Here is a 19,936-nt window from a genome sequence, read left to right on the forward strand (position 1 = left end):
TCACAATCAATCAAGCCTTGGTAAAGTGGTAATTCTGGTAAAGTAATTCTGCATATTTAAGCGTATTTTCGAAATCGAGAAAGGTCACTTCTATAGAATAGCTATAGGTTATCCACTAGCTCTATAGTGCATGTAAACCTTACCGATATTATTCCTAGCAGTGGAACGAAAATAGCAGCAAATCACTCTGACTCAGTGGCAACGAATTCCAACTCTTGTTGTGTGGGTGTGTCAGTCCCACTAAGCATGACCTACCAAGGCTCTCCCATCATTCTAAAACAGGAATATTCCATGATTTCGAGGATGCAGCTAGCCTGTTTCCAGGGTAACCAGGGTACCAAATCCATTCCCTGCTGCATTTTGCTATTGTGCCTTTTGTTTACACAATTAAGATCGAGTCACCAGGAATAAATACAGCATACTGAAGGTATAAATAGAGACGTGAGGTCAGACTCTGTTATGCAGATGTACATATTCAGGTTTATATATTAATTCATTTAAGTAGTATATGTACGATTTTTGTGTTTTATATATATAGTATATGCATACCTATGTGAATATATGTATGTATACACAATGGTGTGTACATCTGCTGGCTATAAATTGACAGGAAATATTTCACCAATAACATAAAGTTGTACTTAATGTTGCATTTTTTCACGTGTAAATAATATTTGGATGAGTAATTGGGGACGTCGATTCTTGTTAAGTTTTATTGTTGAGAAAGCCATTTTATAAATTTCTATGGCAGTAAAGCGCTTAGCCTTAAGTTCATAATATCCTCCATAATCCATAATATTGTATTGTATATCTTACAGACCTAAAGACGATTGTGTGTCTGGGTTTCTCATTTGATGTCAGAACGCGTGCTGGCATACCACGGTCTACTGTGCATTCGCTTCCCAAGTTAATGGCACACCGACGACACACATTATGTATACAGTTGAAGCGGCGTGGACGCGGTGCCGGAGTCCGGAGTCACTTGTCATGTCACGTTGAGACTCCGCTCACGTCCCCCGGTCTTGTCGTGCGCTTGCGCTCTGACTAACCAGGAGCTGTCCGATGGCTATGATGAGTCAAAGCGCCTAAATGCGCGTCTCAGCCAGTCGGTGAGCCTTGTGTTGAACTCAGTAATTTCGCAAAACCCCTGCACTATTATTTCCGCAAGGCTTTTAACATCGTTAAAAGGGGACGAAGTTGCATGATCAACGATTTTAATTAAGCGTTTTGAACTGCAACTTATCTTTATTTTTAGTGTAATAATGATTTGGTGCGTTCTAATTTATGTTTATAAAAGGTTCTTTACAAAAGACTGGGAGCTTTAGCGTCAGCGAAGAACTAAAGTGAACTATGATTCTAAGAAGTAGAAAACCTGCTGCTCATCATCGCATGTTCCTAACGAAGATACGTAACTGCGCTTCAGCTGCTCGGAGAAGCCGTGGATCTTATATCTGAGCGACAATCACGCATGGGACAGAACAGACAAGTGTCACAATAACTTAAAAAACCTGAAGGGATGAGTCGCCCCCTTACTCAGTTTTTCTCAGTCTTATTTGTGGGTTTCCTACAGACCAACAACTTCAGGTATGTGGGACTAATGCTCTTATGATTGTTGCTCTCTGTTGCCTTTTAAATTTGCCCGGGAGCCGGGCAGTTTCTTTACCTTTGTGCTACTCTTCAACTAGAAAGGTTTTCCCAGATTGCCTCGATTCTCCCGAATTGAGTTCACCGAGTTAACTGGAAGTAGGTTATAGGATAGTACTCAGAAAAAAAATGCATTTCAAAACGGCGGAGACTGGCGGGTCCATGTGCCGCTAAATTTTAACAGCGAATTATTACATTCCACAGTTAAAGGTTTTATTTAAGAAAATAAACACTTACATAAAGATCCACCTTGTTACATTTGATATAGTAATCATTACGGTATATTGACAAAACATCAATACATTGATCATGCAGTTATATTTATATTTTAGATTTGTGATGTTGCACTGAAAATCGTAAGAAACAAATAAATACTTTTAGTAAAACAATACCGGCTAAATGAAATACTTCCTTGAATCGCACACTCCTCATGCCAGCACTGCCACCCAGATTCTGGGTTCCTGTATTCCAAAGCATCCGGAGTAATTCTGTCCTGTTGCCTGTGGGTGTCGGTGCAAACGCGGTGGACGGACGGTGGGGAAAGAAAGAGACCAACTTGAATGCGTGTGGAGAGAGAAGCTTTTCGAGGAGACGTGCCCTTAACGCACATGATAATACTGCCATACATGCGACACGTAGGGTGCATCCATCCATCCTGACCAGAGAAAACGTTACCATAAGCCTAGGGGGAAACGAGAATGTACGCACCGCAGGCACGCGCACGCGCGCGTGCACACACACGCAGACACACGTATGCACACTCACATGCCTGTTTGTGGTGTGGACCTGTGTGTGTGCATTTGTGCATTCTCATTGATAAATTATATTTGTAAGAAACTAAATTGATGTTATTATCAATTATTAATTTTACAATAGTCAGTATTTTTATTTTTACGATTATTAACGCGCAGTTTGGTCCAGACCTACCTTTTCAGGGGGCCTTGGCAAATCTATACTCTGGAGACCCCCCCTACAAAGAAAGCCGATGAGCATTCCACTTCCTCCCCAGCACAGGTGCCTGTTCTGCCTACAGCTAAATCCGCTGCTTCCGCCTGCATATGGACATTTTAATTTGATGCATATGGTTTTATTATTTAGAGTTTGTAATTATTCTTATTTATCAATATATGAATAAGGAGTATTAATATTGTGTAACTTTGTTGGGGCCCCTTGTGTCAGTGCAGGTCATAGGCAGCTGCCTCGTTGGCTTATGCCTGGATCCTGCCTTCTGCGCTGTACCACAGTATCATGGAGCAGTGAATGGATCTTTGTAGTAAACCGCCTTTTGCAGAGTTGTATGCCTGGCTGAGAAGTACTTTAATCTGTTGTTTCCCTGTTTCTCTTAGGGTGATTGATGGCAAGGAACATGACTTCAGATCTTCGGGTAGAGGGTCACCATCCACTATGTCTCCCTCTGACTTTTTGGACAAATTAATGGGTAGAACATCAGGCTATGATGCACGAATAAGGCCTAATTTCAAAGGTACATTTTAAATGTTGTATTCCTTAAATCTAAGCCTCGATCGTAACAGTTTTACTTTCATAAAATAAAAGATTGATTTTGGGAAGTATAGATGAGTATAATGCATATCACGGTAGCTGGTCTCTTGCAGCTACTGTATCAGCAAAACATTTGGTTTGAAGTCAGTGTAAAGTAAGATTGCCGAGGCACTCAAGTGGAAAATGAAACATGATCCTGCCCTGAGATCTGTTCTTGTCAATAAGTCATTGCAGTGCTGGTAACCTGCAGGCACCCGCATCTTTGTGACTGATCATGCAGCCTGCAGAAAGCAGGAAGATCCTTCCTGGACACACACAGGTTTCCCTTCTAGCCTTTAACACATCAGCTTTTGGAAGCATCAGGAAGCATCTCCTGGCTGATGAAGTAAATCAGACATTAACTTGTATAAAACATACAAGTGGTATAATAGGGGGGAAATGGTAAAGAAAAACTATAAGGTATACTTTTATTTTTTGATCACTACATTTAATTTCACCTAGGCTGTGAGACATTCTCGTCTGTATTAAATGCTGATTAATTTGGATATCAGTAATGTCTTCATAGTGTCAGTATTCATGGGATCAAAGATTCACATACGCCAGAAAGATAACATTAATACTTGACCAAATGTAATGTAAAATTTCTCATTGCATAAAAACTTATGGATCACAGTTGACTTTATGAAAAAAAAAAGATTATCTGATGTTTTATTTGTTGCACAGAATCGTTATTTATATAAATCACAGACTCCCAGATTAGATTTCAGCTGATTTGATTTGGATTTCCCAAATGCTTATTATGTTGGCCAAGATATTGTTATTTTTTTCAGCTTATTATTATTATTATTATTCTCTGCCCCCCATTTCTGAAACGTTTGTTCTTCTACAGCTTTAGAAGTATAGCCATCATAATTCCTACACTTCTCCATACCTTGACTGCGGTACAAGGTTTGAAAAAGTGGGCGGAGCCTCCAACAGCCAATGAAAGTTCTCTTGGTGTTTTTAATGGGAAAATTTAAACAGCTGCCTTTCTCCAGTTTTTGATGGCAGACTCCCCCTAGGTTTTTGCTGCACAGTGTGACAATGGCTGACTGTGGCTAAAGGTTTGGGGAAGTGTGAGAAGCCTCCAAGAGCCAATCAGATTTCATTCATTTTAATTTAAATTTATGTAGCTGGCTTTTTCAAGCGAACATGAGGTTTGTTCACAAACGTCCCTTTCTAGTTACTGTAGTTATTGTTATTGTTTGTTAGTTTTGTTGTTGTTGTTAATAATCATTATTAATAACAATGATCCAAATACCTATAGTAATACTGATTTCCCAGTAACTCCCATAATGCACTGAGGCAGAGTTTATGATAGCTCCATTCGGAAGTATAATCCCAAGTGATCAGCTCACATGTGAAGCTATGGAGCTTCAGCTGGAAGTCACATGCAGGGGAAGTGACTGAGGAGTGTGAAAGTACTCAGACACAATGGTGGCATTAGAATGTTGAGCTGGTTGGTAGTCAGAGGAGATATAACACAAGGAAGGCTGTTGGGTGTACAGAGGAACGGGAATAATGGAACATTCCCACCCTCTGAGCTTCTGGCTCTTAGAAGTTTCCGTAAGAGACTGGGGGTACATTGAAATGGAAGATCAAACATACAGCTTGATGAACTCATATAGATATTTTTGTACTGAAAGGACATAAAAGAGAATATCATTATTCGATTATGTTTGAGGAGGAGTAAGCAAATCCCCTTTTGCAGTTTACTGGTCAATATGAACTCAGCACATAGTATGAATGATGTTTTCCTAGGTAGCAGCTGGGGTTGGCTGCAGTAAAGCTGAACATTTTCTCAAAGATACATGCAAAGTTTCAGTGATTTACCGGTAAACCAGGTGTAAAGGCTCTTACAATTAGAGAACATCTTGTGTAAAACCTGTTATCCCTGAATATGAGAGAGAGGCTTTCTCTTCTATCAAACCAAACCAGTTCTGCTTAGTTTTGTCTCCCATCTTGATAACTCTGGATAAACCATATTTCTAGTCAAAGTCCTGCATTTCTGCTAAACCATAGCAGTTCTTATAGGTGATTCCTCAGAAGTACAACGGTTGGCACCTGTCACTGAACCTTATACACATATCCTCTCTCTTTTATTTCATACCGAATATGTTTGTGCTTTAGATTTTCAGCTAACAGCTTCTACTATTTTCTCAAACATCCTCAGTCTTCTCCTAAATTTACAGGCACATCTTCAAAGACACCAATTATCCTTGCCTCTGGTTAAGTTTGAAATTACAGTTGATCCCTAAAACAAGCGTCTTTGGTGTAGGACTGATGAGAATAACATACAATTCTGCTTATTCTGGGAGCCTGTTTCTGGGGCCTGATTCTGTTGAATCTTTTATTTAGCTCTTTCACACAGTGATGGTCTGGTTACATTGTAAATGCTTTGCATATTAGCTCAGCAGCCTGAGGTGTGATGCGATACACATTAAGATCATTGTATGTTATATTTTGCTATGCATAACGACAGCTGAGGATTCTGCAAGCAGGGCAGACTTCTGGGTTTATCTGTGTGGTCAAAACTGCACAACTGACTGACCTACTTTTGATTGGTTTGTTACATGCAGTAATTTGTTTAAGCCTCTTTATTTTAATAGAATTCATTGTAGCCACCTGACTGTGGACTGTGGAAAAGCCCAGGCAAGGTGTGAAGCCCAAGACATGAAAACCACTGCTGTTGCTTTCATAGGTTGAATACGTGTTTGTCTCTTCCACTATGGCCTCAGAAACAATATCTGTCTGTGACTTGCCTTCAGTGTCGTGCTGCTGAAATTAAACAGACTGTTTGTTCATCCTGAGAACTACAGAGATGCTATGGGTGAAATAAGTGAAATTAGCATCATGTTTACAGCCTGTCTTCAAAGTTACCTTGCAGATGAAAAAGCAGGACAGTATATGTTATAGAACCTTTAAGTATGAATTTTAAAATGTGTTAGGGTTAGGGTTAGGGTTAGTATAATATACCCACTGAGTAATTGCATTGTGTTTAATATTTTAGTTAAAAATTGCATATTCTTTCCTTTACCATTGCTTAATTTCAGTTAAATGAATTATAAATTCTTTTAATGTCTTACATTCTTGAATCATTCATCATGAATCTTGAACTTAAATTAACACAGTTTAATTTGTTACTGAGATATTCAAATCACTAAACAATTGAGTTTTCACCCTTATTTGAATTCCATCCTACCTCTTATATTTCTGTCATCAACATTGTTTGGAGTGACAATAAGTGGCCTACAGTGGTTTTGGTTAAGGGAAATATCGGTCCTCAATTTTACAATCCAGGTCCATTCAGCATTAATGAGACTCATTATTGAGCCCAGAAGAGGGTTTTAGTGATCTCAGCAACCTTTACGCTTGGATTCTGATTAATTATGAAGCACTTTCTTCCAGCAGGTACCTCATGCAGTACTAGACATGCTAGATCCAGGGTTAATCAAGATCTTAGGTGGGAACCAGCTCCAAGTACAGTAAGAGCTAGTGTTGTGCGCATATCTGGACCACAGATGGCCGACAGACACTCGCCAGGCTGGATTCTGACAACAAAACCTCATTTGACTTTTTAAGCTGGATGAGTGTGACCCTTTTCTCATAAGTCACAAAACTCTCAATGATGACTTTTACATGCAGTGCTATGGATTTTGATTTTTAACATTTAAAAGACTGAATACTTCTCTAGACCATGACCATAGAAAACATTAACTGGATACTTGTTAAGATATTAAACTGACTTTGTCATGAATTGCATCCATGGAACTGAGTCATTTAAACAGAATTAAAGAATGTCTTTGGTTGACATCACAGATCAGGGAAATGAAGATCCACTCTCAGCTTTTCATAAATGCAAAGGTGCTTTTTATGAAAACCAGCATGAATAATTAACTCAAAATAGCAGTTCTGAATGACAACAAGCTGCAATTTAGCTGTGCTGAGTGTTTAGTTGATGGATTTGGACATCAAGCTCCTCCTGAAGGTGTTCTGAGCTCTCAGAGGAGATGCCCTGCAGATGACCTGGTTCCTGTTCGGCTGCCCCACCCTCATTGCCTTTATCCTCCCCCTTGTGTCCCCAGGTCCCCCGGTAAATGTCACGTGCAATATTTTCATCAACAGTTTCGGCTCTGTGACGGAGACAACTATGGTACGTGTTCCTGCTCTTCCCTCTCATGCTACCTTAAAAATAAAGCAGGCTTGCAAATGTCATGTTTACTGTGTAACCTGCAGTTCCAGCAGTTAATGTTACCTGGAACATATTTATCAACAGTTTTGCTTCAATATTTGAAACAATAATGGTGAGTTGTAGATTTCCTCTGGACTGCTCTGCGCATTGTGTCAAAAACCAAACAGTCAATAAATACCTGATATTTTATTGCATTTTCAACAGAATTTAAAGAAGTTTATTTTTTCCCAGGAATCTACTGACAAAAATAGCTGGTACTTAAATCATATTTATTTTTATATTGTCTAATATGTGTAAAGAATGGATATACATAACTGATTTTTTATAAGTTAATAAAAGTTCTGTTCATATACACTATATTGCCAAAAGTACTGGGACACCTGCCTTTACACACACCCATGAACTTTAATAACATCCCATTCTTAAAACAGAGGCTTTAATATAGAGTTGCCCACCCTTTGTAGCTATAACAGCTTCAACTCTTCTAGGAAGGCTGTGCACAAGCTTTAGGAATTTGTGACCAATCTTCCAGGAGAGCATTTGTGAGGTCAGGCACTGATGTTGGACGAGAAGGCCTGGCTCTCAGTTTCCGCTCCAATTCATCCCAAAGGTCTTCTATCAGGTTGAGGTCAGGGCTCTGTGCAGGCCAGTCAAGTTCCTCCACTCCAGACTCACTCATCCATGTCCTTATGGACCTTGCTTTGTGCACTGGTGCACAGCCATGTAGGAACAGGAAGGGACCATCCCTAAACTGCTCCCACAAACATGGGATCATGAAATTGTCCAAAATGGCTTTGAATGCTGCAGCATTAAGAATTCCTTTCACTGGAACTAAGGGGCCAAGCCCAACCCCTGAAAAACAACCCCACACCATAATCCCACTTCCACCAAACTTCACACAGTGCAGTTAACTACTATTCTCCTGGCAACCACCCAAACTCTGCCTGACAGAGAAGCGTGATTCGTCACTCCAGAGAACATGTTTCCACTGCTCTATAGTCCAGTGGTGGCGTGCTTTACACCACTGCATCTGACACCTTAATCCCCTGAACTCCTGAGAGCAGCCCATTCCTTCACAAATGTTTGTAGAAGCAGTCTGCATGCCTAGGTGCTTGATATTATACACCTGTGTCTATGGAAACGATTGGAACACCTGAATTCAATGACTTGGAGGGGTGTCCCAATACCTTTGGTAATATAGTGTATATATAGATAAAGAGTATGCTTTTAGTTTGACAGATAAAATGGTCAATCTGATATAAAATGGTAAAATCACTGGTTAATTAGCTGTATGGCTGGTGAATGCCAGTAGTATATTAATGCAGTGTGCATGTTGCTTAGGAACAAGGGAGTCCTTCTAATATGAACCTTTCACCTATGATTTCACTCTGATGCTTAATCATTGTAACCGCTAATAATCTGCAATTAAAATAATAATGAAAAACAATGTTTGAGTGCACAAATTTCCATGTTCAGCTGCTTCCAATTTATTGGTTTTGTACTAACAGCTTCTAGAAAGTTCTACCACTTACCGAACAATATCTTCTTAGTCAGTCTCAGCTATGTGATTCTTGATGGGTTGTAACCAAGGCAAACAAAAATGAGAGCTTACTAATAAATTATTTAATGGTCAGACCAGTCATAAATGTTGGGACTTTAAAGAATTATACTTCCGTTACATACCATTCTATGATGTTTACATCAATAATAATGATAATAATAATAATGATAATTAATTGTTGTTGTTGTTGCTATTTCTGTAAGCAGAGCTCCCATAGCTGTGCATAAACTGGTGTTAGTCTCCTGTTATGAGACTAAAATGAAACATGAACTAAGCATTTAAATTGGACTTTACAGGTCCAAACCACGGGGAGTACCGTTCCACTTAGGGGGCTCCCCTGTCTACCTGGTGTAGACTTCCGGCTGACTGCGATCGTGGGTGGAATGAGGAGATTTGGAAAATCAATGCATGGAATCCATTGTAGCATGCATGGTGCTGGAAAATGGACTCTGGTTGTGTCTTTCCATTACAGCCACATGGCAAAAGTAGAGCTACAAAAAGCGTGAAAAGCATATGAGAGAGTGGCTCATATCTCCTGTGCTCTCATTAGGACTACAGGGTGAACATCTTCCTGAGACAGAAATGGAATGACCCACGCCTGGCCTACAGCGAGTACCCAGATGATTCACTGGACCTGGACCCATCCATGCTCGACTCTATCTGGAAGCCTGATCTCTTTTTTGCTAACGAGAAGGGCGCTAACTTCCATGACGTCACCACCGACAACAAGTTGTTGAGGATCTTCAAGAATGGGAATGTGCTCTACAGCATCAGGTGAAGCTTGGCTGTGAGTGAGGTTTTATAGGATGGTGTTTTTGGCCTGGCATGGTGGCTCAGCGGCGAGTAATCCTGCCTGACACCTCATGCTGTGCAAGCTCAGATCCTACCGCTGTTCTGTGAGTGAGGTTTTATAGGATGGTGTTTTTGGCCTGGCATGGTGGCTCAGCGGTGAGTAATCCTGCCTGACACCTCATGTTGTGCAGGCTCAGATCCTACCGCTGTTCTGTGAATGAGGTTTTATAGGATGGTGTTTTTGGCCTGGCATGGTGGCTCAGTGGCAAGTAATCCTGCCTGACACCTCATGCTGTGCAGGCTCAGATCCTACCGCTGTTCTGTGAGTGAGGTTTTATAGGATGGTGTTTTTGGCCTGGCATGGTGGCTCAGTGGCGAGTAATCCTGCCTGACACCTCATGCTGTGCAAGCTCAGATCCTACCGCTGTTCTGTGAGTGATGTTTTATAGGATGGTGTTTTTGGCCTGGCATGGTGGCTCAGTGGCAAGTAATCCTGCCTGACACCTCATGCTGTGCAGGCTCAGATCCTACCGCTGTTCTGTGAGTGAGGTTTTATAGGATGGTGTTTTTGGCCTGGCATGGTGGCTCAGCGGTGAGTAATCCTGCCTGACACCTCATGTTGTGCAAGCTCAGATCCTACCGCTGTTCTGTGAGTGAGGTTTTATAGGATGGTGTTTTTGGCCTGGCATGGTGGCTCAGCGGTGAGTAATCCTGCCTGACACCTCATGCTGTGCAGGCTCAGATCCTACCGCTGTTCTGTGAGTGAGGTTTTATAGGATGGTGTTTTTGGCCTGGCATGGTGGCTCAGTGGCGAGTAATCCTGCCTGACACCTCATGCTGTGCAGGCTCAGATCCTACCGCTGTTCTGTGAGTGAGGTTTTATAGGATGGTGTTTTTGGCCTGGCATGGTGGCTCAGTGGCGAGTAATCCTGCCTCACACCTCATGCTGTGCAGGCTCAGATCCTACCGCTGTTCTGTGAGTAAGGTAGCATGTTGGCCTCATACTGCAGCAGGCTTCCTGTGCTTTTAGAAGATTCAGTTTCACACTAGACATTTACATTTAATTTTATGGCCAGAATTCACAGGGACTGACATCCAAACCAAGGTGTTCCCTGCACTGTGCTTTCTGCAGTTGGCCCCATTCTTAGAAATGACCCTCTTCTAGATGTGCTTGAAGTTGGATGAATGGCAGAATGGATGGAGAGAATGTTCTGAGCTAACTTTGGTTTCTTAATTTGTTTTGTATTATTGTTTATTATTATTCAGCTTGCTTAGATTTCTTTATTTCGTATCATCGTCACTCCAGTATTTACCTGTCTCAGAGACATTATACCAATTTAGATGGAGTCATTGTAGATCAATCTCAGTAATGACAAACTAATGTACCAACAATAGCCACTGTTAAAATAGCTTGAATAATAATGTGTCACACCTTTCGGCAGAATTGAGTTATTACATAAGAACATAAGAAATTTACAAAGGAGAAGAGGCCATTCGGCCCATGAGGCTCATTTGGGGAGAACTTAACTAATAACTCAGAGTTGTTAAAATCTTATCTAGCTCTGATTTAAAGGAACCCAGGGTTTTAGCTTGCGCTACACTAGCAGGAAGACTATTCCATAATCTAACTACACTAAGGATGTGCCTCCTCAAATTTGTTTTAAAATGTTCTCCCGCTAATTTCCACTTATGGCCACGAGTTCTAGTATTTAAGCTACAGTAATATTGAAGTAGCCATTTGGCTGAACAGCATCCAGACCTGTTAGAATCTTATATACCTGGATCATGTCCCCCCTTATAGTCTCCTTTGCTTGAGACTAAACAGATTCAGCTCAGCTAACCACTCCGCATAAGACATTCCTCTAAGACCAGGAATCATTCTCATAGCCGTACGTTGCACCTTTTCCAAGGCAGCAATGTCCTTCTTAAAGTATGGTGACCAAACCTGCACACAATATTCTAGGTGGGGTCTTACCAAGGAATTATATAATCGTAGCATCACTTCCCTTGTCTTAAACTCCACACCTAGAGATGTAACCCAACATCCTATTGGCGTTTTTTATTGCTTCCCCACATTGGCGAGAGTGGGACATGGAAGCATCAACAAACACAAAAAGATCTTTTTCATAATCAGCTACCTTTATTTCAGTGAAAGCCATAACATATCTGTGATTTATAGCAAGGTTACAGACATGGAGTAAGCTTTCAGTGGGATCTTAGCTCTGTATCCTTCTCCAGTGACAGTAACATAGCTGAAATAGAAGGTCAGAGCTGAGCTTTGCCAAAACGAGACATTTTATGAGTGAAAATTGAAACTTCACTGTGTGAACTGTGGTCGAATTGAATCAATGTTCTATCTAAGCATTTAGAGTCAGACCACCTGGCCTGAACTCTGCAGACCTCTGAGGATGTTCCCAGCTTCAGGTACATGGAGACCAAATACCCTCACAGACAGAGCACTTGGCCTGACTTCTGCAGACCTGAGGATGTTTCCAGCTTCAGGGACATGGAGAGCAAACACCCTCACAGACAGAACACCTGGCCTGAGCTTGGCAGAGCTCTGAGGATGTTCCCAGCTTCAGGGACATGGAGAGCAAACACCCTCACAGACAGAACACCTGGCCTGAGCTTGGCAGAGCTCTGAGGATGTTCCCAGCTTCAAGGACATGGAGACCAAATACCATCACAGACAGAGCATCACAGACAGAACACCTGGACTGACATCTGCAGACCTCTGAAGATGTTTCTAACTTCAGAAGCATAGAGACCAAACACCCTCACAGACATAGCAATATAATAGATGTCTGTGACACAAGTAATGTGTCCTGACAGTCCCAATATCCTTAAGGTAATATTCCTGTTAAATAAATATAGAGAGGTGAATTATGCATGAGCAAAGCAGTCACTTACCTTTAGCTGGACAGGGAGGATACAACATAGGCGACGTTATTTCGAGAAAATGTTGTTTTTAAATACAAATAATTGGTTGTGTTCCGTTTTTGCTAAATGCACATTTTTAAAATCAGCTTTTTTTCGCACTGTGCTGATTATAATTGAAAACATAATATTTAATTGGAGTACTAATTGCTACTGGCTGTGTATTACTGAAGAGTTCAATTTGTATATATCTCCTTCTCTTAGATAGTTTTTCTGTTAGATGAATGAAGGTTACAAAGCATGTTATAAAATGTCATGGAGCAAAACCAAACAGATGCAATAATGACTTGGATGTGATACGAGATCCCCCCGCCCTAAGTTGGTGACGGCCCAGTTTTCCCCACATTCTACAGGTTTTATCAGTCATTTTACTGTTTTAACCAAATTACACAGGTTTTATCACTCATCTCACTGTTTTCACCAAGTTACACAGTTTTTTTTATTCCGCATCTCTTTGTTTTAAACAAATCGTCCAATTTTTTATCATTCCTCTCACTGTTTTCACCAAATTTTCAAGGTTATTTATCATTCCTCTCACTATTTTCACCCAATTTTAAAGGTTCATCATTGATCTCACTATTTTCACCAAATTGGACAGGTTTTTATAATACATCTCACTGTTTTCACCATATTTTACAGGTGTATCACTCATGTTTGTTTTTACCAAACTGCACAGGTTTTTTTGTCCCTCATCTCAGTGATTTTGCCAAATTTTACAGGATTCCTCACTGTTAAACTATTTTCACTGTTTTACTGTTTCCAGTGTGTGTGTGTGTGTGTGTGTGTGTGTGTGTGTGTGTGTGTGTGAGAGAGAGAGAGAGAGAGAGAGAGAGAGAGAGAGAGAGAGAGAGAGAGGCTTTCCAGGGGTTTTCAAACTTTTTGATCAAGTGCCACAAATGTCTCACCAGTTCACCTAACTACATGTCTCTGGACATCAGGGGGAACTCGCAGTACCTGTTGGAAACCCATGCAACAGAAAGAACATGCAAACTGCACAGAGGACACAGAGCAAAAACCGGGAATGAAACATGCAGTGCTGGAAGAATGAGGTCATAGTGCTAGCCAGCGAGCCAGCCCCTTTTCCGGTTTGATATGAGACCTGCCTGCATGCACATGCTGTAGTACAATCTAGCAATCGGCAGTCCACAGTGTGTTGAAAAGCAGGAAGGAAGATGCTATATGGCACTACTGCATGTGATAGAGCTAAAGAGCACATGGCCAGGGGGACGTGATGAGATGCACCCTCTCCTGACAGTGCTTCATCTCATTTACTCATAATAACACACACATCTTTTATTACTTCTCAGGCTGACTCTCATCTTGTCCTGTCCAATGGACCTGAAAAACTTCCCCATGGATGTACAAACCTGCACAATGCAGCTGGAAAGCTGTGAGTAGCAGTTGGGAGCCAATTCAGCTGAAATCTGTGAATTATTGCAGCAGTCAGATAACTTTGAAGACATATAAAGAAAAGGAAGTAAAATACAGAGGAAATTTATTTAAAATACAAGCAGTAATGGGGCATGGAGGACGGGCACCTACTAAGTGCACTATGGAGACCCCAGGCTCCAAAATTATAATTTATTATAAATTTATAATTGTAGCATTTAGAAAGCTGTTTCTCCCATTCAGTGATTGACACCTTTCAGAGCCAATGAAAATGGGCCGGGAACCCAGGGGAGGGCTATGATAGGCCAGTCCACCTTCCCGTATTCCACTACTGCACTGACTTCTTTCTACCAAATACAAAAGACTGTTATTTTCTTAAGTTTGACAACAATTGATGCTATAATTAAAATTAGAGCTCCACCACTGAATGGAGCAAAGAATACTGGAGGTGTTGGGGAATGTTAATTCAGAGTCTCTTGTCTTTAGGTCTTTCATTGTGGCCAGAACACACTTATTTGTGATGATGATTTAGTCTTAATTACAGGAAAGAGAAATTAGTATATATGCTGATGAGGCCTGTAGATTTTATGCTGGGATATCATTTTTAAGTGTAACTGGTGTTTGTGGCTTTATGACACGTGCGGTAATAGCTGCTCTGTTTGCAGTTGGGTACACCATGAATGATCTGATCTTTGAGTGGCTGGCCGAGGGGGCAGTGCAGGTGGCTGATGGCTTGACCCTCCCACAGTTCATCCTGAAGGACGAGAAGGAGCTGGACTACTGCACGAAGCATTACAACACAGGTGAGCTGCTGGGTGGGGCGAGGTGAGCAGGTTGTGGTCAAGGGGAATAGTTGTGGGGGGGGGGGGGGGTCATGGTGGGGGGTGTTGTGGGTGAACAGTGACACAGCAGCGAAAGAAAACAATACATGCAAGATAATTGACGGCTGATCCCCAAATGCCATTCCTCTTCTCCTAAGCAGTCCTGCAGGTGCAGCGAGCCACTTCTGAATGCATTTCCAAGCATGAGCTCCTTCAGCACCACTGAGTGATGGGGGCTTGCTGCTTTACTCGTCACAGGGAAATTCACCTGCATTGAGGTCAAGTTCCACCTGGAGAGACAGATGGGCTACTACCTGATCCAGATGTACATCCCCAGCCTGCTCATTGTCATCCTGTCCTGGGTGTCCTTCTGGATCAACATGGATGCTGCCCCAGCCCGTGTGGCCCTCGGCATCACCACGGTGCTCACCATGACGACGCAGAGCTCGGGCTCCCGTGCATCACTGCCCAAGGTGACGCAAGGGGCAGCGTGGCAGGGCCATCTTCCACATTCCGCATATCCATCCGCCCGTCCATCCATCCATCCATCTGTCTGTCCATCTATCCATCCATCCATCCATCTATCGGTCTCCTAGACACTTACCCAGTGAAGGGTGGCCTATGGTAGTCTGCACTCCAGCTTAATCCTCAAAAACAAAATTCTCTTTCAAATGTCATCTCAGTTTGTGGATTCAGCTGATTTAAATTTAAAATTCATTTAACTGCAACCCCTACCTTAAAGAAAAAATCAAATCAGAACTATAGAAAAATAACATTTTAGTATTGTTAACCCAAACTGTCAAAGACCTGTATGTTTTTAGAGAGAAAGAATCCCATGCCCAATGCAACAATATATATATATTTTGTCATTAATGGCTGAACTCCATGGAAACAGTCACCATGGGTACCATCATTCACAATCTGTGTCCACATCTTTTGTCCCGATCCACTGTACTAGGCAGAGATGATGAGAAAATTCACTTTAAGATTGGACCTGGAGTGTGTGCATCTCCAGACGCATGAGGGTTTAAAAAGTTCCATCGTTCTGGGCATGACTTCACACAATGATATTTTAGACATCTCTTGGCTTTGCGGTATATTTATTTGCATTCTGCGGTTACAGCTGTTTTGACCATGAAATCAGACCTTGAAGATTTTTCTGCTGCATTTAGCATGATAATTTTTTTCTGTTTTTTTTTTCGATTTGTTCTATTGATTAACAAATTTGTCATATTTGGCATTTATATATTTCACAATGGAACAAAATGAAAACATTAATACTTCAATTCTTTTTCATCACACATTAGTGTGATGTTTCATGTCAGGAAAGAATCTCTGGGTTATTTTCAGCATAAATAAGACGCAACAGTTTTTTTTTTCTTTGATTCAATGAACACCCTGATCTAGAGGGATCACATTGCTTCTCTCCATCATTTTAATATTAAGACTGTTTTACTGAAACTCATCAGTATTTCCTCTGCGGAACAAAGCCAGCCATCAAAGCAGGACTAAAACACTGGCAGAGGTTACAGTCATAAAGCATTGATTAACTTTATGGATCAGGACACATTTCCTCAGTCAATCACGGTAATTAGCCATAAGACTTTTCGCCTCGTGATCAATCAGGCAGCCAGCCAGCTGTATGTTGGCCTGTATGTGATGAATGTTTACTCTGCTCTATTGGATGATAGCATATAATTGATATAAAAAATCCTACTATATATATATATATATATATATACATATATATATATATATATATATATATATATATATATATAGAAAGAGAGAAAGTTAAAAGTAAATACTGGCTTACCAAAGCACATTTACCCTATAATTTAAACAAATCTAATACACAAAGGTAACAGGAACAGGAAAGGATGCATGTTTGTGGATGTCAGTCTCAGTAATGAGTCCCCAAAACAGAACAAATAACAAGAGTTTGTAGCTGAACATGCTTCATAAAATGTATTTATCAGACACAATTAAGAAAGCAGAGTCAGCCAGTCTCTGGGATTAAGGGCCTTCATCAAGGGCCCAATGGCGGCATCACCAGTCCAATTCAATTTTATCTATATAGCGCTTTTACCAACAGTCATTGTCTCAAAGCACTTTACATGCATCACCATGCCAGCCATGGGGTTTGAACCGGCAACCTTCCAGTCACAGAAACAGAGTCCTTTCCCACAAAGGCACACGCTGCCCTGGGGATGATGTATCCTGGAGCTGATGAATCCATATGAACTGTGTAAGGGGAGCCTCACGCCTCAGCAATTGTCTCTGAATCTGAACAGGTGTCTTACGTGAAGGCCATCGACATCTGGATGGCTGTGTGTCTCCTGTTTGTGTTTGCTGCTCTCCTGGAATACGCAGGGGTCAACTTTGTCTCCAGGCAACAGAAGGAGTTCCTGCGGCTGAGACGACGACAAGCGCGAAATCACAAGGTAGCTGCTGGGGGATGTGAATTGATCACAGTGTGGGAAACACTAAGAAGCAGCAAAGTCCAATTTTTATCGGGATCATGGGTGCGACTTTAAAATAAACGTTATTTGATTTATTTGTTCTGAAAAAGCCTTTGGTTAGCTATTTTTGTAAAATATCAAAATACATGCGCATGTGAACAAAGTAAATGATTAATAAATAAATGAATCCAAGTACATACATTATCTTGAATGTGGATTTTTTTATGATTGCTAACACAAAGAGAATGACTGCCTCTCTAATGTTAGCACTGAAGAAGCCACCAGGGACCTGTGGGCACAGCAAGGTGAGATGCGCACAGGGTGATGATGTGAGGCTGCAGTGGCCGGAATGGCCAGCCGCTCGCTGCAGTGGCCGGAATGGCCAGCCGCTCGCGGCAGTGGCCGGCATGGCCAGCCGCTCGATGCAGTGGCCGGAATGGCCAGCCGCTCGCTGCAGTGGCCGGAATGGCCAGCCGCTCGCGGCAGTGGCCGGAATGGCCAGCCGCTCGCGGCAGTGGCCGGAATGGCCAGCCGCTCGATGCAGTGGCCGGAATGGCCAGCCGCTCGCGGCAGTGGCCGGAATGGCCAGCCGCTCGCGGCAGTGCCCGGAATGGCCAGCCGCTCGATGCAGTGGCCGGAATGGCCAGCCGCTCGCTGCAGTGGCCGGAATGGCCAGCCGCTCGCGGCAGTGCCCGGAATGGCTAGCCGCTCGATGCAGTGGCCGGAATGGCCAGCCGCTCGCGGCAGTGCTCAAAGCCGCACGCCCTGTGCTTGGCAGGATTTGCTGAACAGCACAGAGAGACATTCTGGTTTGGAGGCTGCAGGCTAACCCTGACAGTGCCTGTCTGTCGCCTGTCACCCCCACAGGAGGACAACACTAGGGCGGGCCACTTTAACTTCGCCGGCTATGGCATGGGTCACTGCCTGCAGGCAAAGGAGGCCGCAACCACCAAGACCACCACACCAACCCCACCGCCTCCACCTCACGCCCCCAGGGATGCGGATGCCCTGAAACGGAGGTTCGTGGACAGGGCGAAGAGGATCGACACTGTGTCCCGGGCTGCCTTCCCACTGGCCTTCCTTATATTCAATATCTTTTACTGGATAACCTACAAGATCATTAGGCATGAGGACATCCGGAAATAGCCGGATAAATCCAGCAACCACGAGCAGGAATGGCTGCAGGACACACTCAGTCTTGGTAGTTCTGAAAACTGTCATGAGTTTACAGTGATTCCAGGAGGGCTGTATGTGCAGGTTTTTGTCCCAGAAAAATGGGAAGGATTCAGCATGTACTTTGAGACATTTACGGAAATTGAAAAGTTAAGAATTATACTGAACCTTTAGGGATTTTTTTCTTACTGTTTTGGTAAGATTGGTAATATTGTGGTAACAGACCAAATTGTCCACAGCAATGGTGTATTTTTATGGACAAACTAAGCTGATGTTTACAGCTGATGTCACAGGACTTCAGGATATAGATGCATTTCAGTGGGGTTATACTTTTGTTTTTTTTTTGTTTTTATAACGCTAATACTGTGCTCTACTCTCTTCCATTTTGTGAGCAGTGAGGAATATTTACTCATTCACACTGTAAACACATGAATCTCCAAGTAAGTGTGAGACCATTTTTATATGTAAAATCCAAGAGTGAAGTTTGTACACATTTGTATGACTTACCTAAAGGCCTTAGATATGTATTCGTTAATTAATATGACAGTAAACAATATATATGTTTGAAAGTAAAAAACTTTGACTTTGGTTCATCGATGGATCTAAGTGGCCAATAAAGTATCGAAGATGCATGAAATGGCTGTTTGCATTTCGAGTCCATTTTCAAAGTTTTGTAAACATGCAGGGGGTAGTTGTGCATTTACTGCAACATGAGTCCAGCAACAGAAAAAGGTGATCTGCATCCATCTATCCTTCTTACTGCAGCACCTTTTATTTTAAATGAAAACATACTGTGATTTTTTTAAAACTGCCGCATGACTTCTCTCCTCATTGCTTCCCAGTTGCCCAGGTGGACTCTGGTCGATGCCTTTTCATGCAGTATTGATACTTAGCTGGGCTCTGGTTGATGTCTTTTCATGCAGTATTAATACTTAAATATTACTCCCTGAGAACCCCTGTGCAAATTAGCTGTGGCAAAAGCAGGAGCTGCACGGAAAGGCCACATATGAGGACTGGCCATCCAGCATACCAGCAAGCATGGAAGGCTTGTTTACTTCAGATACATTTATTGTGTGCCACAGACTTCTCTGTATATTGACTTCTGCAATGCAGGGAAGAATTTTGGGAGACTGATGGATTTCCCTTGTACAATGTTTAAACCACTACCTTTACAAATTAAAGGAAGCCCAAGAAAAGCAAGTCTGATGATGAGTTCTGTCACCTTAGTGTTCACCTGTCCTAGGCCAGATAGCAGCAGACACCTTTACAAAGACTTACACCTGTAACATGTATCAGAGGGGCTGCCCATCACTCTAATTTTAGGGCCTCTTAGTGAATCCCAATGAAGTAGGATCATATCATTCACCGTTGGCCCTGCAGTGGTGACATGAAGGAGAGTGGGGTCGTTCAGCCGCCATCCAGCATT

General features: G+C 42.1%; 1 protein-coding gene across 1 annotated transcript; it reads left to right on the forward strand.

Moving 5' to 3' along the window:
- Positions 1–1,080: 1,080 nt before the first annotated feature.
- Positions 1,081–19,447, forward strand: LOC125709569 (glycine receptor subunit alpha-2-like). The gene is made up of 9 exons (XM_048978159.1): positions 1,081–1,584; positions 2,991–3,127; positions 7,269–7,336; positions 9,487–9,710; positions 13,973–14,055; positions 14,720–14,857; positions 15,134–15,348; positions 17,170–17,319; positions 18,205–19,447. Exons 1-9 carry the CDS (start codon positions 1,517–1,519, stop codon positions 18,481–18,483), a joined length of 1,362 nt encoding a protein of 453 aa, XP_048834116.1. The 5' UTR covers positions 1,081–1,516; the 3' UTR covers positions 18,484–19,447.
- The last annotated feature ends 489 nt before the right edge of the window (positions 19,448–19,936 follow it).

This window comes from Brienomyrus brachyistius, chromosome 16 (assembly GCF_023856365.1).
Source record: "Brienomyrus brachyistius isolate T26 chromosome 16, BBRACH_0.4, whole genome shotgun sequence".
NCBI lineage: Eukaryota > Metazoa > Chordata > Actinopteri > Osteoglossiformes > Mormyridae > Brienomyrus > Brienomyrus brachyistius.